The following is a 27,506-nucleotide window of genomic DNA, read 5'->3' on the forward strand; positions in this document are numbered from 1 at the left end:
ATTATTACCTCAATATGCGCTATTGATCCCCTGAAGATCATTTTATAGATTTTTTGCTGAGAACTCGTTTTTAAAAGTAGTGAGGTAATTACAAACGGGGATTGACTGTTACGTGATAATTTTTTGTAACATTTCTTTGTATTATTTTCTGCTAAGCTGCTAGAGTAGTGTTGACTTGTGTATGATGTAACCAAATATTAATGCTAAATTAGAATTGGATTTTTAAAATACATAAGATATTTACAGCAAATAGATAGCTAGCTAAAATATTATTCAGTTTTTGTATAAATTCAAGTGTTTAGTTGCGTATGTATGTATGTATGTATGTATGTATGTATGTATGTATGTATGTATGTATGTATGTATGTATGTATGTATGTATGTATGTATGTATGTATGTATGTATGTATGTATGTATGTATGTATGTATGTGTGTGTGAAGACTTTCTTTGACTTTCAAAACCATATGATAAAATTTTTAAACATGATTATTGTTTTTTCTTTTTATTTTTATGATTTTTATGTTAAATGCAGTTCTTCCTTTAGAAATTATGGATTTATATATGTAAATAATATTTTTGAAAATTTGAACCAAATTGTAAACATGGGCCATGCTTTTCGTCAGCTCAGACTTTTGGTGTGGAAAAACTTTATATTACAGGTAACTCTAACTCTACAAGAAAATGGCTTTACCTTTTTTTAAAAACCAGCGATTGTCTAATCATTATATATGATTTTTTTGATTTTTTAAAATTTTTCAGATTAGAAGGCCAATAGGTACAGTTGTTGAAGTACTTTTACCAGTGTTATTTGTTGCTTTGCTTATCATTGGCAGGTGAGCAATCTTACTAGTGTTTTGTAAAAAGAGTCTACATATTCCTTACCTTTATTATGTCCTTTTAGAGAGTTTTTTTTTATATATTGTTTTGTGATTGTAAGTTAAACTACACAGAGCATTAAGTTAACATTATTATGTTACTTCAAAAAAAAAAGTTCTGGCAAAGTGCTACTAATATTACGATTACTTATCAATTTTTTATAGAAAGTTCTATATGTTGTCAGTCTTGCAAAATTTGTAAATCCTAATTCACTTTTTTAAAATTATGTTTAAGTATTTAAGTCATTGACTATTTAGATAAATGCCCTAACATAGTTCAAAAGGATGAACATTTATCTTTTTACTTTTATTCTAACTAATCATAGGAAAGGAATAAAGGAAAAAGAGGAATGTTTTAGTAAGTTAATAAAAAAAGTTTATTTTTTGTAATGTTTCAATAATACACTATAGAAGTGCTACACTTTTTAGTTTATTTTAGTTTTAGTTCTTATGTAAACAACAATTAATGAATTGATCAAAGTTTGATATCAGTTTACTTTCTAGCTGCTGTTTTACAGAATTTTAATGGTACTAAAGTGATTAAAATGTTTTTTCAAGGTTCACAGTATCCTTATGACCCAAGTAATAATACAGTGATTCGCTTGTATAAAGAAGCTGTTAAAAAGTCTGGAGCAAATATTGAAAATGGATCACTGAGGCTATTATATTGGCCAATAAATAATCTTAGTAATTTTTTTTTGTTCCAAATTTTAAATCTAGTTAACTGTCATATTAGAAAACTTTCCTTTTTTTTCTTTCATAATTTCAAGTACTTTACTGCATTTTTTAACATACTCTCAAGTATTCTCAAGTGCATTTGATTGTATCTGAAAATAAAATGCTACTATTAACTATTACAGCTTTTCAATTGCTGCAACCAGCTTCTATTGGTTTAAATCTCTTGCTTGCAAATCAAAGTTTAGAGGGAGATGTTTTTAATTCTGAAGAGCAAGTGCTGGATGAAGCTAAAGAACACTCAGAAAGTGTTCTTGGAGGTTCCTTCAATTTGTTTTTTGAATTCATATTATTTTTAATATATTTATTTTTTTAATCAAAGTTAAAATTTAAAAGTCTAATTATTCTTGATGATCTAGTGGTAATTTGCTTACTTTATTCTAATGAAAATTTGAATATATTATGCTAATAAATATGTTAAATAAAAAACTATATTATGCAAGATTTTTTTCATTTAGCTATAACTTTTCAAAATGTTAATGATGGTACTGGAAATTTATCGAAAAAAATAGAATATTCAATACGATTGCTACATTCCACTGCAAAACTTTATTCAAAACAGCGAAGCTGGATGACTAAATATATTTATCCATTCTTTTTAAACCCAGGTCCCCGAACAGAAACGTAAGTTTATTTTCAGTTTCTGTTAATTTGATAGATCATTAAAAGAAATCTAATATTTTTCAAAATAATTACTGGTTTAATTTTTATATTTATATTGTATGTAGGTTTTACAAGAATCCATTCTTGGCTCTTCAGTTTTATGTAGATACAGGCATCATTCAAGCACATTATAAAACAAATAGTGTGCAAGCTCCAAATGTTCTTCAGGTAAAAACCTGTTTTAAATTTAGTTAAATGTTATGCATTATTTTAAAAAGTTGTTTTTTTAATAAATTTCTTTTTTCTCCTTTAGCAATTTCCATATCCAGAATATATAGATGACTTGTTTTATTCCATTGTAAAAGGAACAATGCCTCTTGTTTTTGTTCTAGCCTTCATGTATACTGCTGTTTCTATCATTAAGGTACTTTAGGATTTTTTTTACTAACATAATCTCATACTTCATTCCAAAGATTTTATGAATGTGAAAAGCATATATTTATATGTCAAGCATTTAAATTTTTCCTTGTGATTTTTAAAGGAATTAGTTGCAGAAAAAGAATTCCGTTTAAAAGAAAGTATGAAAATGATGGGGCTTGCAAATTGGTTGCATTGGCTAGCATGGTTTATTAAAAACTTGGTGTTTTGGTTATGCACTATAATTCTTCTGACAATTTTGTTGAAGGTGTTGTTTTTTTAATTTCCATTTTCAATGACCTTAAATTGAAATTTAACTTTAAATAAGTCCAAGAATATCCTTGAATAGCAATTGCATTTAAGCTTAGACAAGTTTTTCAAAATTTTAGTCATAATCATTCAAATTTATCCGAATTTATTAGAATTATGGTCTTAATAATAATTTCTATGTGAACTTTTTTACAGACTTTTCAAATTGCCAATATTGAGTTTTTTTTTCAATTCAATTTGCTAATTTTGCAAAAGCGCCTCTAAACACATTGCTTATTGAAAAAAATATATGTAAATAGTTTTAAGATATTTCTTAACAGTTTATAACACATTTTAAGGATTGTTTTGTAAAATTTAGAATATCAGTTTTCAACTATTAAAAAGTCTCATGATTTCCAAAAGAAATACTTGAGTTGTACGTCTATGTCATTTTTCCAACTGTGGGATAGTAAGCTACACCCTGAATGATTCACTAATGGTACAAACAAAATTCTCCCAAGTCTATTTTTAGGGAAAAACTAAAAGCCTCACTTGTTTAGAAAATCCAAAAATAAAATCAGGCTGTTAGGGGTTTTTTCTAAAAATAGGTTTTCGTTTTATCATAATTTTTATCAAAAATGCCCTTATTTTGAGACTCAATTTTTGAAAATCATTTCTCAGCTAAAGGTCAGAACAACCAGAAAAAGCATTATTCACATGGCTTTAAAAATGATTATCTGTTCAATACGAAACTAAGCAAAAAACAAGCAAATTTTGATTAACAGTTTTCATATTTAATTGGAAATAAAAAACAATGTAAAAATATTGAAATATAATCAATATTCAATAATTTATTCTAAACAACAATTTTTACAATGACTTTTTTTTTTCTTTTGATGAAACAACAAAGTTGAAAGTTTATTACAAAGTAAAATAATCTCAAATTAAAATGAAATCTTGATTATTTTTTTTTTAAGAAAAAAAAAAGACTAAAAACTATACATATAAATTTTTGGTGTGTCTTTTAGTGATGTCTGCTGTTGTATTCAACAACTGAATTGTTGTTTGTAGACACATCTTTTGCTTGAATATTTTGTTTTAACTCACTTCAAAGTCATGGTGGATTATTTCAAAGACATGCTTACTGTGCAAAACCAAAGATTTTTCCTCTAACATAATAGAAAACAATGTGCATTTTTGGTGTGATCAAGACAGACTACTTTTCACAACTGCTCGGAAACTGTGAAAAGGATTCACCAAATTCCTCACTGAAATGAGCTCCAAAACAAACATGGATAATTTTTTTGAAATTGCAAAATACTTTAATCCACAATTGTACTTCTAACCTATTGTGTAAATGAGCAAGAATTTTTGATTTGTCAATGTTTTTGAGCAATAGAAACGATTCATAACACCAAGAAGCAAATAAAAGTCTGGTAAAGGTATGTGTCCAAAATACATTAACTGTTATCTTAAGCATGATGATGACAGTTAACATATTTTGGTCATCCCAAATGATGAAAAGTTTCTTCACTCCAACAATTGAGCTTCCTGAGTCAAAATTTGGAAATGGTTTCATTTTGCTTTACTTTTTTCTTTGTTATTGTTAACTAATCTCAGACAGATTCTGAGAATGCCACCTCTGCCATTCATGCCCACTTTGGCAAAAGTTTTTTGTGATAAAAGAGATCAAGACTTCAGAACATGCCAGATATACTCACTCAGGTTTTTGCAAACAACAAAAGACCTCTCTTTTAAATTTCTTTTGTTGTCAAAACATTCAGATACAGAATGAAAGAGTTTCTCTAATGATTTTCTTACAATTGAAAACTTCTTCATTTTGGTATAAACTTACTTATGCAAGTTTCTTTATTGATGCAAGTTTCCTTGTATTTGTGTTTAAAATATTTGTTGCCTGTTGGATGCTGATCTAACTTTTCATAGTGAGAAGGCTTCCTCAACTTGATTTTATTTTTTTCCTAAATAAACTTCTTTTGTAGCCCAAAAAATGATGTTAGAAGAATTTTGTTTGTATCATTTATGAATTTTTCATGGTGTGATGTATTTACACAACTAATCAATATATGCTTTCTTTGATTTTATTGTCATTTTAAAGTTATGCTTTTTTATCAACAGGGTGGCAAAGTATTTCCAAACAGTAACGGATTTATAGTTTTTCTATTTCTATTTTTCTACATATTGGGAAGTATTGCTACATTATTTTTTGTAAGGTAAATATTGCTTATAGTTTGCATTTTTTTATTTTTTAATTAAATCTGGGGTAAAAGTAATTACATTTGTTGAAATAAGTACATTTGTAGTTACTTTTATATTTCAAAATAGACATATTTACTAACAGCTTGGTTCTTCTACAAAGAGCTGGAGGCTGTTTGTTTTCTTTTATCTTTTTGCTCTCTCTCTCTTTTTCTTTTATTGATATGTTTTTTAATTAAAATAAATTAAAAAAGTTTCTTTAATATATAATTTTTTTTATAAATAAAATATAATTTTTTTTTATAAATAAAATATAAATTTTTTTATAAATAAAATATAAATTTTTTTACAAATATTTAAGTTAAAGTATTTTTGACTTTAATATCATGGCTAATTTTGATTAGTATGTTGCTGATAATTTTTCAACTGGGACCAACCATAGGAGTAGTAATAGTAAAATGTTTATTCATTATCGATTTTCATTAAAAGAAATTTGGTTTATACTGTTGTATATATTTCTTGCAATCATTAGGAAAATTATAATAAGAATTAACTTTCAAAAGTTTGAATATTACACAGAATAAATTAAATGTGGTTTTTTATTCCTTGGCTGGTAACTTTTAACTTGACAACATGTAACATAAGTACAAATGTGATATATGATATAAATGTGATACAGATACAAATGAGCCTCTTATATAATGTAAAACAAATGTAATATTTGGAATTAAAAAAACACAAATAGTCTTGATTAATAATTCAATGGCTTCCTACTTTTCAGTGATTGTCTTTTAATTAAAATTTTGACTGAATATGAACTCAGATGTTTATGCACTAAAACATTGCACAATAATTTAGTAGCTTACTTTTTACTCTATTTTTTCTTTTTTGTTATTCTTTTCCATGATCAGTTACTGTGATGCCAGTATTCATTGTTTCATTAAGTTATGCATAATTTTTATATTAGCTTTTAAATTTTTAGTGTGTTATTCTCTAATGCAGTTCGTGCAATGTTGTTTGGAGCATTGTTGTGGTTTAGCTCTCTTGCTCCTTACCTGTCCTTTTCTAATGATGAAACATTTAGAACTTTATCAAGGTGTTCTTTATTTCCTAGATGATTGTCTACAATCAAATATTCTTTTATGTAAAAGTTATTGTGATATTGATTTAATCATTTTTTATAAATTCTTAGTGTGTTAAACTTTTTTAGTCAAGCAAAAACTGGTTCTTGTCTTTTGCCTAACTCTTGCCTTGGAATCATGGTTCAAATTATATCACAATGGGAAGCTGCTAAAATTGGTAGTCAGTTCAATAACTTAAATCGTCATTACACTGTTGATGATAATTTTACATTAGGACAAGCATTTGGAATGCTTATATTTGATTGTTTTCTGTATGGGCTGTTAACCTGGTAAGAATTAATCAAATGGATTTCTATTTTTTTATTTATTAAGTTTTTAAAATAGACCCTAAAGTTTTTTCTAAATCATCAGGGGCTTGGGATTTAAGATTACTTAGTACAATGTTTCTTTCTAAAAACAATATTTATTATGATAATTTTTGTAATTGTTTCTTAAAGAAGAAAAAGCAAAAGGGTTCTTTAAATTGCTAAATATAGTTTGTTTAAATTTTATATCTAAAACTTTGCTACAATACATAAATAGCTTTTTTTTTTTTTAACTTTAATCTCATCAGATACTGACTTTTAACTTTGATTGACCAATAATATTGGCTGTGGTCTTACTTTTTTTTTTAAACTATATGCATATTTTTTAGGTATATTGAGAATGTCTTCCCTGGAGAGTTTGGTGTTTCACGACCATTTTATTTTCCATTTCAACCTTCTTACTGGTGTGGATCTAAACCAACTAACAATACGATTCATGATCTAGCTAATACTCATTTGCCTCAAACAGACAATTGTGAAGAAGAGCCTGTTGGGTTAGATGTTGGTGTCTGTATAAGAGATTTGCGAAAAGTTTACAAGGTTTTTCTTTTTCTTTAAATTATCTAAATCTAAAAATATTATACTCAATTTTGGTTGTTAATAGAATACCAAATGCATTAATGGTATTTTGTTAATCACTTATCTAGTATATTAATGATTACTTGAATGAAATACAAGAGTAAAATTAAGGTGATGATGTAACAATAGTTGCATTAACTATTGAAGTAATGATATTGAAGTGATCAAGTTATTCAAAATAGCTTTGTTATAAACATCTTGCTTTAAAGGGAGCAACTGGAAGCAAAGTGGCTGTTGATCGGCTTTCTTTGAATATGTACAAAGGTCAAATCACATGTTTATTAGGTCATAATGGTGCAGGTTAGTTATCATGCTGTTGTTTTTTTTATTGTTTTTACTATAATGTAATGATTTATTAATTACTTGATTTTTCTAATAAATTTGCATACAGGCAAAAGTACAACAATGTCTATTCTTACTGGTTTATACTCACCTACAAGTGGGATGGCATCAATAAATGGGAAAAGTATTTTTACTGAAATGGACCAAATTCGAGAGAGTCTAGGTTTGTGCCCTCAACATAATGTTTTGTTTGACCGTCTGACAGTCAAAGAACATCTTAAGTTTTTCACTGCATTAAAGGTCAGATTCAGTTTATGTATAAAATTAACTGTGTTTTAATGTGCTAATTGTTATTGTTGTTATTACTATTGTTGTTATTATTATCATTATGACTATTATTACTGTTGTAAGTTATAATAAAAGTCATAATAGTTATAATAACAACACTGTCATTAAAAAAAGTTAGGTAAATATTAATAACTAGCTGGTCAGTAGCCAGTGCTGCCCAAAATAAAAAAGAAAATTTCCAAAATATACTTAAAAAGATTTTACAGAAAAGTCACAATTATGCTTTTTCCTTTCCACTAGTAACAGCTTTTGCTAAAGACACTTTGTGAGATTTTGCCACCTCGTGGTATCCTGCGCATTAAATCAGGGCAGAATCAGGAAAAAATTAGGGCATCCTAGGGTGTGAGCACAGTACTGTGAAAATTTTGTTATACAAACCCACCATGGTGAACAACTTTTGTTAAAGACACTTGGTGAAGTTCTGCCTCCTTGGGGTACCCTGTGTAGTAAATCAGGTTGACTCTAGTAAATAAATACCCCTAGGTCAAAATTTTGGGACAAAAAATAGCCTATGATTTTCCCTTGGTAAAATGAGGGGTCTGCAAAATTTGGTGAGGATTGGATCAAAGCTGTAGATTTGTGTAAAGAACACACCTAAATACATACAAAGTTTGGGTTTTACATATTAGATTCTAGAATCAATTTTTGTGATTTGGCCAGAAATTCCCAAATTTAAATTTAGAAAAAAAACCAAAAGGTACCAATTTACAAAATTAAATTCTGCAAAACATTCTTTATTTTATACATACAAGTTTAGGTTAAATGTAGACTGGATATAGTGGGAAGCAATATAATGTGGCTCCATATTGCATTGACTGATATGCATGCTATTACGAAAATACAATGTCAATGTATTACCTCTGAGGAAATCTGTGCATAGACTTTAATCTGATCACACTCATTCAGTAATCATTCTTCAGTTACTAAGTTAATAAAAGATTAAAAAATCCAAGGTCAGTTTAGGATAGAATTTTAAAGATACCAAAATTTTCAGTTTGCTAAAATAGCATATATTTGGTTTCCATAAAATTTTGTATAACTCTTTTAACTTCAAACAGATATTCACACAATCTGTTCATAAACTCTCTATATCTTAAATGAGCTGAGGGTCTGCTATGGTTTTTTTCATAAGTAAAGATGATACATAGTTGGTCTCTTTGTACATGGTTTTAAAAAATTTTCAGAAAGTTAGTTTTTAGTTTGATCCTGCTAGGTAATATTCTAGCCAAAAAGATGTTAGTTTTAATTTTGTTTTGTTTATGCAGTCTTTTATTCTTTTTTTCTTTTTTTTAATAATTGCTAGTAATCTCGTCATTTCTTGCCTGCTTTACTTTCATAACAAAAGTATCTTGGAATGTCTCTGCAACATATAAAATTGACTTTATAAGTCATATTTTTAGTTTATGATTAGTCAGTTTTAATCTTGTTTTTCAATTTAAATAAATGCAGTTTAAAATTTTTATCAAATATTACTTTTAGGGTATTCCAAAAGACAAAGCACAAATTGAAATCAATCAAATGATACTGGATATTCAGCTTCATGATAAAGCTAATCAACAGTCATCAACACTCTCTGGTGGAATGAAAAGAAAGCTAAAGTAATTCTTTTGGTTTTAGATAATTTGATAGTTTTTTAGTGGATTTTTAGTGTGTTTTACATTTATAAATGTAAACTTTGTGGTTAAATCTGATTTTTGAACTGATTTGTAACTAGTAACTTTTAGACTAGGCCCCTTCTAATTAATAAATTTCACATTTGTAAAATAAATATTTTTTTTGTGTAATTGTATTAACTGAGATTTTTTTTAGTTGTGCTATTGCACTGATTGGTGGTTCAGAAACAGTATTTCTTGATGAACCAACATCAGGAATGGACCCATATGCCAGGCGCGCAACTTGGGGTCTTCTTCAAAAGTATAGAAAAAATAAGACCATTATTCTCACTACACATTTCATGTGAGTATCACTTTTAAAGTATGAATTGCTTTAATTTTACTTCAATATACTTGTCACTTTTGATTACAAAATTTTTTTTCTTGTATAGCTCTAAAATAGTAATAACTTCTCTGTTTATTTAGGGATGAAGCAGATTATCTTGCTGATCGTATTGCAATAATGGCTGAAGGGAAACTGAAATGCTGTGGCTCATCTTTGTTTTTAAAAAAAAGGTCTTAAGTGACATTTTTTTTTTTTGAAAATGATTTTATTTTTATTTTTTTTTGTTAACAATGTCTTATACTTATTTAAATATTTTTCTTAATTTGTGTTAGGTATGGTGTTGGCTACCATCTTACTCTTGTGAAAGGATCTGATTTCAAAGAATCAAAAACAAAATCATTGTTTACTGAGAAATTACCATCGTCTAAATTGGTTGGTAATATTGGAGCTGAGATGAGTTACATACTTGATGAGCAAAATGTAAAACACTTTAAAGATCTTTTTATTGCACTTGAAGGTAAAAGTTATTTTTCTGATTATTTTGACTGAGCTTTTTGTATACATACAAAAAGTGTTTATTTTTTATTTGTGTGATAACAAAGTGTTACTAAAAGTATACCTGTACTATTATTTACTTTTTGATATAACTATTTTTGCTACAAAGGTTTTTCATCACTGGTATAGCTGATCACTTTATGTATAACTACAAATATGCTCTGCAATTTTTATATTTGCATGATATCTTTGTAATTATGCACACTTACTAATTTCCTATTTTGTGACTTTTATTTCAAAAGAGCTGCTTTTTTGTTTAAGAAATATAATTTCAATGACTTCAGAATAAAAAAAAAGTAATAATCTGTTATTTAGAACAGCAGCAGGAGTATGGTATCACTAGTTTTGGAGTTTCTGTAACAACCTTAGAAGAGGTATTTTTGAAAGTTGGAGAAGGAGAAAGTATTGAAGCTGAGGAGTAAGTTTATGATTTTATTGAGTTTTAAAAAACTCAGTCCTTTTAAATTTGAAATTAAACATCAACTTTTTTTACATTTAGCACCAATTTTAAAAGCGAAGAAAGTGAAAAACTGCAAATAAAAATGGATTCCAATATTGCTGAACTTAGTATAAATTTTAAAACAATAAGTTTAGTTATTTGTAACAAAGTTTTAAAAAGTTACTAATTATCAGTTTGAAAGATAATTTACTAAATATTAGATTTAATTTTTATCAATAAAATTTTTTTTTTTTTTTTTTTGTAGAAAAAACACTTTTTTCTTTATTTACAGAGTTAAACAGTGGTATGAAACGACTCTTAATTCAATTTTATGCCATGTTTATAAAGCATATGCTTCATTCTCTAAGAGAAAAAAAATCAGTAATCACCCAGATTGTTTTACCACTTATATTAGTTGTCATTGGTTTACTGTTAAATACATCCACTAATAATACACAAACTGATGATCCAAAGCTGCGATTAGATCTTTCAATGTTAAAAGATAGGTCCAGCACTTTAGTTGCTCATTTTGCTGATTTCACAACGTCTTCCAAGCTAAAAGTGGTGTGATTTTTTTTTTCTTTTTAGTTCTTTTTAAAAATGTTGATTATCAATTTTCTTAATGAATTTAACTTTTTTTTTTTTTTTTTTTTTAATCTAGTAGATATTTTACATAAATTCTATGTTTTTATTTTTAAAAATGTAATGTTATTGCAGTTTTTACTTTTTTAATTTAAAAAGCCAACTTAAAAAAATTGTCATCAAATGTTTCTGAACTATATCTAAAGTAGCAATAAAAATGATTTTTTTTTGTGTGTATAGTAATGTGAACAGATTTGATTTTCTGGGAAATCTTTTAAATAATTACAATGTAATTAAGAGAATTTTAATGGTTTTTGTTATTTCTAGTTCTTACTAGTTTTGTGTTTCATTTGTGTTTCTTTCTGTGAAGGCATTCTAAATCAGCTATGAAGCAGTTCATCAGGAAAATATTGTTTTAACATAGTTGTGCAACAAATTATATTGGAAATCTAATTTTACATTTCCATACTTCCAGTATCTTCCTTTTTTTTATATATTAATCTATACTTTTAGAGTAGAAATTTAATTTTTTTTTGGATTTTATTCCATTGAATATTTTTCTTGCCATTTTTTATTTTGATAAAATTAAAAAAAAAAAAATTAACAAAAATAACAAAATTACATATATTTTTGCACTTCACTCTGACAAAGCTTATGCTTCTAAGTGTAAGTAATTTAAATTATCTATCCATGTTTATATTACCCTGATTTTCCAATATTACAACTGGCATCATTTACTAGACCTGTATTGTTAGCTGTCGTATCATAACAAAATGCTTGACTTTTAGCAGTTACACCCCACCTCCCTACTGCTTAATAAACAGCAATGGTTTGTTCTTCTTCTGAAAGTTTAGAGTTTTCAGGGATTCTCAACAATAGCTGCTGGCCCCAAAAAGTTACTATTACTGTTTTGAAAGCTAATGTTGCACATTCCTTTGTTGGATTTACTCTTACATTCTAGGAACAAACACTTAAAATTTGCTGGTTTTGTGGTTGCATTAGGCTCCAACAATTTGATTGGAAATGCAGCCAACAAGTTATCTGAAGAAGTTAATGTTTTGCAACTCTAGGCAAAATATGTCACAAAAATGAATATTCACCAGCAGCATAATCAGTTCTAAAACAATTGGCTGATAAAAAAATGACTATTTAATTACATATTATGATATAATAAAGTTAATGTAGTTGTATTTTATTATAATTAACACAACAAAATGAAGAGGTGCTAAAATAACTTTATCTAGTAATATAAATTTATTTAAAAATAATAGTGAAAAATCAATATACAAATCACACTGCAAACATTCATGGTTATTTGGTTCACCTCACAGTTGTGTAATTTAGCTAAAAAGCACAGATTTTTTTTTGTTTGTTGATTAGAACAAGATAGTGGTGTGGGAATTAAATTTTTAATATATTGAATAATAAAACCATCCCAATTATTATACAGCTATTCATGAAAGTTTAAACGATTGCAGAATTTTCAAATCTAATCTTCGGTTTTTCTTGAATAAAAATTTAACGGAAATAGATATCAAAATAATTATTTTTCCAATTTGGTAAATAGGTTATTTGTTAATAGAATAAAAAAAAGTAGGCTTTGACTCATTACTGTTTACTCAGAAATTTCATTAAAAGGTAGGTGATGCAAATTAAGAGGTTTCACAAAAGTTTAAACGATTTTATTTAGGATCAATTATTTGCTAACTAATTGATAAATCCGCTGCGAAATTTTTTTCGCAGCGAATTTATCAATTAATTAGCAAATAATTGAGTAGTTTTTCAATCAAAAAATTCATCACAACATCATCAGGCAGCTTTTAATTCATTAAAAATCAACTTAAAATATTGTGAATTTCAAATTAATTTCAATTGCGTGCAAATGGGTCGAAAATCAGTTTCTAGTGGCATCAAATGGCAAGTTATTGGTATGGCGCGGACAAAAAATCACACAAATGTTCAAATAGGCAAAATACTTAACATTTCTGAATATTGCGTTAGAAAAACCATCAAAACCTGGGAACTTACCAAGGACGTCTCCGACATGCCGCGTACTGGGAGACCATCCTAATTCAGCAACCGTGACAAAAATGGTATATTCAGAATGAGCAGAGAAAACCCCAGACTCAGCTACAAAAAGCTAGCACAAATCTTCAATGAGTCAAAAAATAATCCAAAAGTTAGCAGAGAGCTCGTGAGATGAACGTTGTCGGACAAAGGTATTGGAACGTACATAGCTGCTAAAAAACCTATTCTTTCAATCACTGATAAACGTAAACAATGAGTGTGGTCCAAAGAAAGGCTGGACTGGTCTGTAGAACAGTGAGCAAAAGTTATTTGGAGTGATGAAGCTAACTTTCAAGTTGTAAACCGCAAGGGAAGAATCTATGTCAAAAGATTTGCAACTGAGAAATATTCAGACAGGTTTTTGCAACATCGTCGACAAGGCGGTGGAGGTTCGGTTGGCATTTAGGGATGTTTTTCTCACAAAGGTATAGGCTTCTGTGAGCTGTATGAAGGCCGAATTAATCAATACACCTACAAGAACACATTGGAAACGTGTTTAGTTCCATCAATCAGACACTTGTATGGCAGAAGCAAGCAATTCTTCTTTCAACAAGACGGGGCTTCAGCTCATACAGCACACTCAATCAAAAAATATTTTTTGAAAAAAAAGTTCAATGTGATGCCCTGGTGCCCTAGATCACCAGATCTCAACCCAATCGAAAATATTTGGTCTTGGATCGACAATCAACTGACATGCCATGAAATTCAATCAACTCAGCATTTAAAGCAACTTTTGAAGGAGTACTGGCTGAAGGTACCTCGCGTGATGTGCATGAAATTAGTTGAATCAATGCATAAACAAGTTTATCTTTGCTATAAAAACAAAGGAGGACACTTCAAATATTAATTTGGCTTTTTTTTTCATTTTTTGTTTGAATGTTGCAATTTGTTTAAACTTTTGTGCTTCTTATTTTTCCTATAAGATTTTTTGTAATGGCTTTTTTCTAACTAAATATTAAAATTTTTATAACATGTTCATATTCATTTTAAAGCTAATTACTTTTTCTTTAATAAATAAAAAAAATTAAGTCGATATCATTTTACAGTTTTTCTTTATTAAACAAAAACCAAACATACTTGATAAAAATTCTGCAATTGTTTAAACTTTCGTGAATAGCTGTATATTAGGTGAGAATATTTTCGTTTTTTAGAAAATATCAATCAAAAGATTTCTTAAAAATGTTGTTACTGAAAGTTTTTAAGATTCTTCTTTAAATGATAGACTTCATTCTGCATTCTGTGTGTATAAAACCATATAATGATTGTTATAGCCTTTTAGCATTGCTTAGATATTTCTAACATTTGTAAATTGAAATAATTCAATTTTAGGCAGCATCAGATTACTACTCTTCTATAGGTGTGGAGCTTAATGACATCACTTTGCAATCAAACCAAATCAAGGCTGCTAATGAAGGTGATAACATAAGTATTGCTTACACAGTCTCTCCATTTATTGGAAAAGTCGGTACACTTTTTGATGGATGTTGTCATTACAAGTATTTTGTTTTGAACAAAGAATGCAAATATAAAGTAAGTTTTTATTTAAGTTTCAGCTTTAAGTTTTTTCCAAATAAGATCATTGAAGAGAGAAAAAATGTTTATAATTATGTTTTTTTTTTTTCTATATAAATTTAAAAGATTTCATCAGTTACAAGTTTTAATAATATATGTGGTAATTCAAAAGAATTTGGTTACAGAAATTGTCAAGGATGCATTGACAAATCAAAGTAAGTAAGCACCTAATCTAAACATTTTATTATTATAGGCTTTTGAATATGTTTGAATTTAAAGCATGTTTCCAACTTTCAGTTGCGCAAATAATGTATTGTCTATACAAGAAACTAATCTTACTGATGATAATGTTTACTATCAAGAATGGGTTTTGGAAGACAGTGGAAGAAATTTTTACAATTACTTTCAGAAAATTGTTGCAGGATTTACTGCATCAAGTAAAGGCTATTCAGTTTGGTATAGTAACCAGGTAAAGAAGTTTGGTTTAGAAAAGTTTATAATATACTTTTTATTTAAAAAAAAAAAAGTTAAATCAGTAAAACAATAGAAAAAACAAAATGTTAGTATAAATAAATGATATATTGTTAAGAAGATCTCTACATATTTGTATTTGGCAATAATTTCCAGAATATTGTGTCATAAATTAAAGTTTGGAGATAATATCTTTAGCACCCATTCAGAAAGCCACAAAAATCAGAAGTATATTGGCCCCAAAGCTACCATAACCTGATTTATTTATAAAACAGTCAGACTTGAGTTATATATGAAACAAATTGACTATTTTTATTCCAAATTAATTTTTTTATGCTCAAGCTACATAGTGATATTTTTTTACAATGATCAATAACCAACTGTTTACTTTGTAATTTATTTATTTTTATGCATATGGCATAGTAAACAACCTATGTATGACATAACATATAACTTGGTATATTAAAAGTAAATTAGGGTCAATTACCAATTTGTTAAAAATGGCAGATTTCTCTAAGCAAAGAAATTTGTGTTTAACAATTAGTCTAATAGGAGGGATGCCTTTTTAGACATTTTTTATTTTTTCCTCTCATATAACCAAGTAATGTAATTTTAAAAAATGGATAACGGTGGCTAATGGTTATTATAGTTTTCCAACTGGCCACCAAAAATAATTTTATTCTCACATTTTCTGAAAATTTTGTTATATAATGTAATATTGTACCAATATTGTGTTGTATTGCCTGTCATACCTTTTTTTGGAAAAAAAGATCTATGATTTCATTATGTTTAGTTTATTTTGTTTTAAAGTTTCTTAAAACTGCAAATGCATTTTGAGAATTTTTTTTAAGGCATGGCATACTATAGTTGCTGCATTCAGTTCTGGTAGCAATATTGTCCTAAAGACTTTGATGAGCAGCAAGGAATATGAGATTATTACAAACAACTATCCTCTGCCCAGGAACACTCAAGAGAAGGTGGTTATTTGTTTGAGATGAACTTTCAAAAATCTAGTTAAAATTTTAGTCTTTACTTTTAATCTCTCTCTAAAACATTAAACTGCAGTTTATGAAGTTGTTTATTTTGCTTTTGACTTTTTTTTGTATTTTTAGATCAAGTTAACTTCGCAAAATGGTACTAACTTATCACTAGTTATATTTGTTGCAATGGCTTGTTCATTCATTGCTGCTAGCTTCATCACATTTATTGTAAATGAAAAAACATCAAAAGTATGAAAAATGTCTAATGCAGTAATTTATAATAATTATTTGAGGTTGTTAGTAAAATTTTAATTTTTTTTTTTTAAAAGAAGCTACTTCTTAAGATAAAATTATTTTCTTCATTAGGCAAAGCATGTTCAGTTTGTAAGTGGTGTGAACTCTGTTTGCTATTGGCTTGGTACATTAGCCTGGGATTTTATCAATTATTTAGTTCCTGCATTAGGAATTGTCATTCTGTTTGCTGCTTTTAATCCTTCTGACTACTCAGGCGAGCTTGGTGCTATTGCTTTAACTTTGGTACGTAAGATCTTCATCTGCTTGATGTGTGTGTGTATATAAGTCTTCATTTACAGAATCTTTAGTTAGATAAGATAACTAAAATGTTGTTACATTTTTGGGCATGTATTATACTAACAATAAGACTGTGCATAATAAATTTACCTACATTCAATAACTGACAAATATAATTAATATACAATATAAAAATCTGTAGATTTTCTTTTTATTTATTGTATAAGATAGGGCAGCAAAACTTATCTAAAACAGTATACATAATTTAAAACAGTATACTAATCTAAAACAGTATACATAATTTATCTTTCAATAACCAACCAACTGACATTATTACAACTTTAAGAAATGTTTTTAGGGCCATTAAGAAACATTTTATTAAATATGGGTGCCTTTGTTTTCTATTACAACCTGTACATGATATCTATAGGCATTGCAACTGTTCAAATAAAGTCTATATATTTTGTTCCATTCCAATCTCAATACTTGCTTGAGATTAACTTACGCTCTTTCATGTCTACTGGATTTCAATTTTTTGGTCAAAAGCTGTGTTTGAGTTCCTGGTATATGACCTTAGCTGTAAATCAGTATGGACAGCCCTTCTTATGTTCTATGGGCCAACATTCATGTTCCAGAAAAACTTTTTCAATAAATGATTTTTCAATACTTTAGTTTTGAAAGGCCTTAAAAATACAAAATCCTGTTTTTTTATTCATGTCTCCACTTCCTAACTTTCTCTTAATGCCTTCTCCAACTTAAATTTGGTGCTTAACAATGTAGATGGTACTCATACCCCCAACTGTCTTTGTAATACATCTAGTTTTGATTCCAACAACAAGCAAGTCTGCTATTTGTTATCTTTTAGCTTCCTGACTGGATATGGTTGATCCTATCATTAAAAATACTTTTAAAACTAATTTTTCAATTTCACACTCTAAAAAAGGAAAAATTATATTGTTATTCTTAATCGAGAAAATAATTTTTAAAAATTGTTCAAGATGCGATACACTGTGTATATTTATTTAAAGAGTGTGTATATATATTTAAAGAAAATGATTTTTCCTAAAAGTTAAAGTACAATTAAAAAATATTGTACTTTCTGTTTCTGGAAAAATCAAGCCCAAAAAATTAAAAAAGAAGTCCATTTTGACCTCAGACCTTTAGTAATCAAACATTCTTGAGCAACTTTTTAAGGGAAAGTTTTTAAAACCAAATATTGTTAAAGACTTTAAGTTTGTATAATATTTAAAAAGTAAAAATTTTTTTTTTGCTGTAGGTCAAATTGCTTTAAGGTTTTAAGTATTATAAGATCTAAAAAAATGTCACCTTGTTTCTAAAATAAAAATGTTATAGTTTCTTTAAAAATTACACTGAATTCAATTAAAATAAAAATTTCTTTATCACTGTTAAATAAATTTTATGTAACTACACTTAACCGCAAAATTAACGCACCACTTATACATTTTGATTTATTTTAATTTTCGTCAATATTATCATATATTTTGAAAAACATATTAAGAATAGAACACATGAACACAATTATTCCATGATAATAATAAGATTCACTTTGAGGTAGGGCTGCTAGCTCGAACGTGTTCAAGTTCGAATGTTCGAACTTTACGCCATAATTCTAACGTTCGAACTTTTTTCGCTTAAAAATTCGAATTTTCAGAAGAAATGCCTAAAAAATTAAAACATTAAGTAAAAATAAAACATGGCTACTTTCAAAGACGTTAGCACATCCAGAAGATGTGAGGTTAGGGATTTTTTTAAATTTTCCCATGAGCTGCAACAAGCCAAGTGTAAAGTTTTATTAAAAACTCCTGGCTCAACAACAAGCAATATTACAAGACACTTATATACGAAACATGTAATACCTTGGCCTCTGAGGCTGTCAAAATTAGTCATGTTCCTAAAATACCAAGAATTGACAACTTTTTTAGATTAAAACTTTACCTGAAATCTTAAGCGGATTGACTGCTATTGATGGAATAAGTTTTACAACCATTGCTAATAGTCAAGTTTTTCTATCAGTATTTCGTGCTCAAGGATATAATTTGCCCAAAAGTCAACAACTGTTCGTTATTTAGTGATGAAATAATTTGAAATAATCAAGAAACAAGTAATTGCTTCATTACAAAAAGTCGTTTTAACAAATGACAAATTTAGCCTAACATTTGACGAGTACACATCAGTTATTTTATTTGAGAATAAAATAAAAAGAAACTCTATAGCAAATTTTGCTACCAATTTTATTCAAAGATTATTCCAGTCTAGCGAGGAAGACTCTGATGCTGATGGAGAAGTCAATAACAGTGATATAACTGATGACATGAAAATACTAACATTAAATTGATTTTAGCACAAGAACTTAAATGTTTCATTAAAACATCTGATTTTCAAATGATAGTAGAAAAAGCTGAACTTAGATCTAACCTCATTAAAAATGAAATGGCTCTATTTGAAGCCAGCAAATAAAGACCCAAAAATTTGGAAATGCTTCTTAATGCTCTTAAAACTATTCCTTTGACATCTGTGGAAGGTGAAAGGGTTTTCTCTAGCCTAGGATTATTTGGAACAAAAATAAGGAGCTCATTATAGGATGATACACTAGATGCATTAACATTTTTAAAACAAACACTTAAAAATACTGAGTGATGGTGTGTATTCTAAAATAGACAATTTTTTCAAGTTAAATGTAGTGAAAATGAGAAACGGGTCTCAATAATAAACAGTTTTTTTTTATAAATAAACAGTTTTATTAATAGATAAATAAACGGTTTTGTTTTTAACTTGTGCTCTTTTATTTTGCGTGTTTTAGTGCATTAAAAAGAGTTCGAAAATGTTCGAACTTTTTTCCCAAATAGTTCGAACATGTTCAAGTTCGAACTTCATAAAAAAAGTTTGAATTGGCATCCCTACTTTGAGGATGGTGAAGAAAAACTAAAACCAAAAATATGGCTCGTTTAACAAAATAAAGTAAAATGATTATTATTATGCACACTAATTCAGCTTAAATTGAAATATTTTTGATTTATTAATAACTAGTGTTACTACCTCTTGATGTTATTACATCCTGATTCAATCAGAGATCTAATTGTTTCTTGAGGATATCTTCCCACACGCGGATAAGACTGTTGCAGTTCACCTTGGCTGTTAGGTGGTGGATGTTGGCTTTAAGCACGGCATCCCATTATGTCCCAAAGATGCTCTATTGGGTTCATATCTGGACTGCAAGCTGGGCACTCCAAAACCTGAGTGTTAACATTACTTAAGTATTCAGTAACAATATGTGCCACATGTGGTCTAGCATTATCCTGCATAAGAAGGAATCCATCTTTAATGTATGTTGCAAAAGGCACTACAAACGGTTCTAAAATGTCTGCTATGTATCGTTGAGAAGTCAGATGTCCACCATCAACAATAAAAAGCTCTGTGCGAGCTGCTAAAGATATTCTACTCATACCATCAATGAGCCGCCTCCATATAAAGTGGTTTCTCGAATGTTATAAGCAAAATATCTTTCATTTGGTCTTCTGTACACTCTTGGGCAGCGATTAGAACATACAAGGCAAAACCTTAACTCATCTGTAAGTAAAATCTGTCCTCAATCATGCATTTCCCAGTTCATATGTCTCCTTGTAACAGCCAGTCTGTTTCTCTGGTGGTCTACAGACAATCTGGGACCAGTAGCTGCTGCCTGAGGTCGTAAATTTAAAGCATGAAGCTTTCTTATGGTATCTTGACTAACATCAGTTCAAATAACCTCAGCAAGTTGTATTTGTAGACTTTGTGCAGTGAACCGTTCTCTTAGTGTTCAAAGCATTAAAAATTAGTCCTCCACGGAATTGGTAGCTTGTGGTCTGCCTTGGTCAAGTTGTCTAGCAAGTCGTCTAGCAAGTTGTCATTGGTCTCTACAAACCTTTTTAGAACCCTAACGACTGTTGTATAAGACACTCCAAATCTTCTACCAAGTTTGCGATTTGTTAATCCTTGATTGGACAAAGTAACAATTGAAACATATTCATCACTACTTAAATTTCCTCTAGAATGCTGCATTGCAAACAGATGTGTTGCTTATCTTTTCTACTTATTAAAAAAATTTAAAACCAAAGCATACTTTTCTTTTAGAAGTGAGGTTTAATTACTGCAAAACATGCTACTTGTGAAAAGCTACTATAATTTTGAAATCAAATAAGGGAAACAGAATTCTGCAATTTAGTACTCTTAACTAGAAAAATCATCAAGTATATGTTAAACTTGCAATGAAATACTAAATATGGTTTTAATGATACTTATTTTGAAGAAAGGTATCATGTAAAGTTGTATTGATCTTTTTAGATGTTATTTGGAATGGCTGTTTTACCATTTACTTACTTGCTGAGCTTCTTGTTCACAAGTTCTTTGATTGCATACTCAGTTGTTGCTCTTCTTCTGATGGTCATCAGCTTGGTAAGCTAATATTTCAACCAATTATAACTGAAAATGGTGATGATCATTACAACAATGAAACTGATGCATTGATGAAAAGTTGTTTAACTTAAGTGATTAAAGAAAAACTGTAATTTAAAGCTCTGAATATTTTACTGTAATATTTGTTATAATTGTTTTAATACAGAATTTGTTTAAAACAACTTTTTAGGGGATGGTAATTGCAATATTCGTGTTAAGATTAATTGATGAAATTAAATTAGCTGATACACTGAACTTGATTTTTGCTATCATTCCAACTTATACGTTAGTAATTTGTTATTATATTCAATTTTTTTTTTCCCCTCTCCCAAAATTTAAAATTGTTTACTTTATTTTATATAGACACTATCAATTTTCCAGGAAAAAAAAAATTTTTTTCTAGAGAATTTTATTTTTATTGAAATAATTTCAAATGAGTAAAAAACTTTCTTTCAAGATTACCACAAGCTTTTTCTGATATTGCATCAAATCTTGGAAAGAAAAGATCCTGCACTGCAACATTAGGGTGAGTCTTTTTTATAAACCATATTATCATCCCCTTTATTAAAAACTCTTTAATTTTTTTAGTTTGTTGTTATTTATGTTTTTTAGTTCATTATTTTACTTTCTTAACATTTGAAATGTAATAAGCTCTGATTTTAAATTATTTAGAGCCATGTACTCATGCACTAAAAATAATATCATCTACTATGATAATGTTTTAACATGGAGTTACCCTGGAATTGGTTATCTCTGCTTTTACATGTTTGCAGAATTCATTGTTTACTTTGTTCTTCTTTTACTTGTTGAGGTAAAAAAAAAGGCATTTGTAAAGGTTATGTAGTAAAGGCTGAAAATATTTTACAGTTTTTTAAATTCTTTTTAGCTAATACACATCTACCTATGTTCAAATTTTTATTTTAGACTCTTGTTGGTATCACATTATATATTATATAATATTAATGATTTGATATGTTATAGTATTATAATGTCTTTCAGTTCTAAGTGTTGTATTTCAATTTTTTATGTCGAAAGTTATGGAAAAATAGCAAAATACAAAAAAAAATGTTGGTTTTGTAAACAAAGCCAACAAATTTTTTATTTACATGGATAAAAGAGGCCATTTTTATCTTTTTCATTTATAAAGTCAGAACTAGAACAATCCATACAGTTATGCAAAGAAAGTCAAAACCACTCAGACAGATTCTGGAATGAGCAGCTTTTTTAGATTTAGATTTTTGAATAAGTTCCTAAACATAGTCCCCATCATATTTTTATCATACATGTCAATGAGTTTGTTAAAATAATTATCAAGAATATGAACTTTAAGAAGCATTTTGCATCTCATTTCAAACATTTTGAAAGCAGATAAGTTTGAAAATGTCTCATACTGACTACAAAACCCAAGTTTTTTTTTGTAACAATGGCCTTTTTCTATTTACTTTCCTTGCATAAGGGAATTAAAAAATCACATTTTTAACTGAAAGACAGAAAAAATTTAATTTTCTAATGTAGTGATAAATATCATTTATATACAAATTATTTTTAGGAGGGATTTTTTGCCAAAGCTCTGTTTAGAAAAACAGTTTCGGTACCTTCATCACGTGAGGGGGAGGTTTGATACTTTAATCTAAAGGATGAGATATCGTCATCTGGAATATTTTTAGTTATAAAAATTTAAAGAATATTTGTTTCTGAAAAAAAGATTGTACAAAATAATGGTCTTAATGTGTTTGTTGGTCTTTAATTTAAGGATGAAGATGTTAAAGCCGAACAAATGCGTGTGAGCAAGATGACCAGAGAAGATGCGAAGTCATATGCAGTTGTAGTCAAAGACCTTTCAAAAGTAATCCTTGTTTTGTTTTTTTGCAAAAAAAGATTTTCAAATATTTTTTCAAAAAATAAAAATTGTTTTTTAAAAAAATTTTGTTGTTTGTAAAATTAATGACATTCACTGTAAATATGAACAGAAATAACTTTTATTTTAATATTCTTATCATTTATCATTAGTGAAAAACTTACATTTAATGGCAACTTGATCCCTAAGTTAATTTCTTAAAAGATAAAAATAATAAGTTTTCCGTAATACCTATAAGTTATTTTTGGCGGTTGCAGATATTAAAATGATATTAAGAAGATAAAAAGCAATTCAAAAAATTTTTTTAAATTTTAAAAATTCTTTCCGCTCTTTTTTTTTTTTAATTTTGCACCTTTGTTGTTTTTTTTGACAAGCGTTTAGGATTATTGTTATGATTGGTTTGTTGTTATAATTGTTATGCTTGTTTATTAATTGTTATTAATTGTAATTTCCACTAGAGTAAATGTATTTTAGGTCATTTTTTCTTGGCTGACTTTGATTATAATTTACAGGTATATCATTCGAATGGCATGGTTGCTGTTGACCATTTAAGTTTTGCCATACCAAAAGGCGAATGTTTCGGCTTACTTGGTGTAAATGGTATGTAAAGTATTTTTAAATCCGCAAGCATATTTAGGTGCAGCAGAATTCGATTTTTAAAAAGGTGTTTTTGTTCTTTAGAAAATATATTTTTTAATTAAAAATATGTTTTTAAACGTGTTGTTATTTTATTGTTGCGTTTTTTACTTTGATATCATTTAGTTTTAGATTTTCATTTTAAAGTTAAAGTTCATATAGTTCATAAAGAATTCATTTTATCTCAGGGGCTGGCAAAACTACTACGTTTGGTATGCTCACTGGCGAGCTTAGTTTATCATCTGGAACTGCCTATTTGCATGGCTATGACTTGCAAACTCAATTAAAACAAGTTCAGCAAAGAATTGGTTACTGTCCTCAGGTAATCATTTGGATTATTATTTCGTGTCTTCTTTGTTTAAGCTATTATTTTCTTTTAAAATTTTATTCACTTACAGTTTGATGCACTGGTGGGTCGCTTGACTGGTAGGGAAATGCTTAGAATGTTCGCGCGTTTACGCGGAATACCAAACAGTCACGTTGAAGAGGTTGTAACAGCAACTATTGAACAGCTCAACCTTTCTGGTTGGGCTGATAAAATGTGTGGCGATTACAGGTAGGTACATCTGAAAAAAAAAAAACTTTTAATATTTAGATATTTGCTGTATTTTACTTAATTCAAATTTTTTATTATTTTTTTTTGGGAGGATGTAACTTGTTTTTTAATTCATAGTGGTGGCAACAAGCGTAAGTTAAGCACTGCAATGGCAGTAGTTGGAGATCCACCCATTATATTTTTAGTAAGTTTTGAGTATATATGAATTATTATAACTATTATATCTATATAACATAGTTCATTATAGCGAAATGTAGCTGAAGTATAAATGATAAGTTCTTTTTGTAGGATGAACCTACTTCGGGTATGGATCCAGTATCGAGACGTTTTCTTTGGAACACACTAACTCAAAAACTAACTACAGGACGATCAATTGTTCTAACATCACACAGGTATTTTATACTTCATTGGTTTATTTATTACAGTTTCAAAAACCTAATATAGTTGTTGATCTTTTTATATATATATATATATATAAACATTTAGCATGGAAGAGTGTGAAGCGTTGTGCACACGTCTGGTGATCATGGTCAATGGCCAGTTTAAATGCATTGGAAGCATTCAGCATTTAAAAAGTCTTTTTGGAAAGGGCTACAGTGTCATGATGAAAGTAGCATCTGATAATCTAACGCAAAATGGTATCGTTTTTTTCCTTTTTAGAATGTAAATATATGTAAAGTGTTATAAATGTAATTAAAATACTTTTGTTTCTAATATTCGAAAGAAATTTCATATCCGATATTCAATATCTCATTGATAACAAAAGATCTAAAGAGAAATATTTCGAATATAAAATCTGCCTATTTAGTGTGGTATTTACGAATAATTCTGTAAATAAATTAGCAATCGAAGAATCGACCAAATACGGTCCAAAGTAGCAATAAAAGCTTCTATTGGTTCTTTTCTGAATAAACTTAATTGAAAATGATTATCTTAAATTTACTGGCTACTTAGTGGTTACTTAACAAACTGGTTACATTTAATTTGAATTTTAATCTGTTACTCTAAATATTTAATTTAAACAATTTGAAAAATCTTGTGTGTGTTAGCAATTAGTGAGTTAGCATTAGCAATCGAAGAAATTCTTCGATTTCTAATATCGTGGTGTGGCCTAACAAAAACCAATACTTTAAGGAAGTCCTAATTTAAGAAATGACAAATTTTGCATATATAAAATGAATATTTAGAGAAAAAATTTAGTTCCTATAACTAACTAGATATTTAGGTAAAATAACTAAGTTATTTTCCCCAAACGTTTATTTTATATATACGAAATTTGTCATTTCTTAAATTAAGACTTTCTTAAAGTATAGGACTTTGTTAGGTCACACCACGGTACACGCACAAGACTTTTCAACTTATTTGAATTAAATATTTAGAGTAACCGATTAAAAGTCAAATAAAAAGATTTGATTCAAATCAAAATAATAGCCGGTTGAAAAGAGTACTCAAATGGATTTTACTGGTTTTTTTGGCTTTATTTGATTTTTAATAACCAGTAAAACGCAAATAATCAATCACTCGGTTCTTCGAATGCTAAAATAAATATCTGCTTGTTCGCACTCATTTTAAAAGTACTTTCTACTTAGGAGTTTCCAACAGCATAACCAATCCTGCTTACTCTTCGGAGAATGGTGCTACCATTTATGATAGCGATCATGAAATGGGGCGATTGCAAGGGAATCTACTTGAGAAGACGCAGAATATCAAAGCATTTATAGAAAATACCTTTCCAGGGTCTGTATTAATCGAAGATAGGCAGGTAAATATTGTTAATAAAATGCCCATGACTTAAGCGAAAACTCTCCATAATACAGACTGCGTTACAATAACGTTTTTAATTGTCAAATAGATGTTTAAAAAATGGAATTTATTACAATTTTAAAATTTATTTGATTTTTTTTTTTTTTTTTTTTTTTTTTTTTTTTTTTTAATAAATCTTACGCTTAAAATTTATTTTTATCTTTTTCAGGGACTACTTCAGTATCAGATATTAAATCCTGAAGTTCGCTGGTCTCAGATGTTTGGGACTCTTGAAGAGAACTCTGCTCGTTTGGGAATTGTAGATTACAGTGTGAATCAAACTACGCTTGAACAGGTGCAGTTGCTTTGCTATTTGAAAAAAGATTGCTTTCTTTTAAGTTTATCTTATTCTTCTGTTTTAAATTTTTTTTTTCCGTCATTTGCCTTAAAGGTTTTCATCAATTTTGCGAAATACCAACATTCAGAAGAGAGAGTAAAGAAAAATGTTTGCTGTTCGTTCTCGTGTTTTTAACTGTTCGTGACCTCTTTCTATACATGAAGCAAGTATTAAGTACTTTTAAAAGCAGTTGGTAGGTCATTTTTTTACCCTAGTGTCTCCTGTGAGTTTATTTTTGTTCTCATAAAACTTTTTCGAGCCTTAAGCTATAAATTTGAATTATGACTAAAAATAAAATGAGTCTAAGTTGACTGAGACTTCTTTATCTGATCATGCGATTGAGTTTTTTCATTTGATCACTTTCGTGAAACTGAAAAATATTTATATTAGGTGTTGATAATTTCATTGATGTGTTTTGACAGCCTTGGCTATTTAATTACTTGACCTTTATAAAATTGTTAATCCTGAGCATTATTTATTGTAGCGGGTTTTTTAATCTGTATAGTTGTAAACTTTCTAATTTTTCTCGGGTTATATTTATTTCATGAGATATATTTATTGCATTTACGCGGGTTTTAAGAAGAATTAATTTTTATGTTACCCGTTTCACAATGTTTTTTAGCATCTCCCTACAAGTTTTTATTTATTTTTTATACTCAATTTGTATTTATTTCTGTTAAGCAGTATTTGGATAACACACGTATTATTGTTGTTTTTTTTGTGTTTTTTTTTGCCTTTTTGGTGTTGAATAACATTTGATGGAAAAACCCAATATCAAAGTTAATGTTAAAAAAAAATTGTAACTAGGGTAAGTACGTGTCTGAATTCTGTATCTCCTTTTAACTCTATCAACAATTGGCCACGCTATGTTGTTGATAGCTTTTTGCCCAGATGTTTTGCATTAAGGTCATTAAGTTGCTTTTATATTGTCATACAGTTTGTAGTTTTTCATACTTATCATCGTCTTTTGACATTCGTTGATGTTATCATTCTCGTCAGAAAAACTGCAGGTGATAAACATCAACCTGGACCCGTTAG

General features: G+C 28.3%; 1 protein-coding gene across 1 annotated transcript; it reads left to right on the forward strand.

The window, feature by feature from the left end:
• Positions 1 to 504: 504 nt before the first annotated feature.
• Positions 505 to 27,171, forward strand: LOC145185900 (phospholipid-transporting ATPase ABCA3-like). Its single transcript, XM_090099275.1, has 43 exons — positions 505 to 661; positions 762 to 835; positions 1,204 to 1,235; positions 1,436 to 1,564; positions 1,738 to 1,872; positions 2,071 to 2,236; positions 2,341 to 2,443; positions 2,529 to 2,639; positions 2,757 to 2,900; positions 5,018 to 5,112; positions 6,078 to 6,191; positions 6,306 to 6,506; positions 6,872 to 7,082; positions 7,331 to 7,421; positions 7,513 to 7,703; positions 9,231 to 9,349; positions 9,561 to 9,707; positions 9,830 to 9,919; positions 10,022 to 10,206; positions 10,560 to 10,662; positions 10,744 to 10,811; positions 10,976 to 11,247; positions 14,662 to 14,862; positions 14,971 to 15,059; positions 15,142 to 15,313; positions 16,167 to 16,292; positions 16,428 to 16,544; positions 16,662 to 16,832; positions 21,168 to 21,278; positions 21,469 to 21,563; positions 21,736 to 21,804; positions 21,951 to 22,089; positions 22,828 to 22,893; positions 23,032 to 23,124; positions 23,649 to 23,736; positions 23,961 to 24,094; positions 24,171 to 24,328; positions 24,446 to 24,512; positions 24,617 to 24,720; positions 24,815 to 24,966; positions 25,918 to 26,090; positions 26,301 to 26,426; positions 26,523 to 27,171. Exons 1-43 carry the CDS (start codon positions 605 to 607, stop codon positions 26,601 to 26,603), a joined length of 5,370 nt encoding a protein of 1,789 aa, XP_089955401.1. The 5' UTR covers positions 505 to 604; the 3' UTR covers positions 26,604 to 27,171.
• The last annotated feature ends 335 nt before the right edge of the window (positions 27,172 to 27,506 follow it).

Source organism: Hydra viridissima, unplaced genomic scaffold (genome assembly GCF_058129835.1).
Source record: "Hydra viridissima isolate aposymbiotic clone 2 unplaced genomic scaffold, HvirCarnegie_v1 scaffold_9, whole genome shotgun sequence".
NCBI lineage: Eukaryota > Metazoa > Cnidaria > Hydrozoa > Anthoathecata > Hydridae > Hydra > Hydra viridissima.

Excerpts from the sequence above, each read along its gene's own strand:
- LOC145185900 (XM_090099275.1), top strand. The coding sequence starts at position 605 with ATGGGCCATGCTTTTCGTCAGCTCAGACTTTTGGTGTGGAAAAACTTT. Across the intron at positions 6,192-6,305 it reads ACATTTAGAACTTTATCAAG|TCAAGCAAAAACTGGTTCTT; the intron begins GTGTTCTTTATT and ends AAACTTTTTTAG. Across the intron at positions 24,095-24,170 it reads GAATTGGTTACTGTCCTCAG|TTTGATGCACTGGTGGGTCG; the intron begins GTAATCATTTGG and ends ATTCACTTACAG.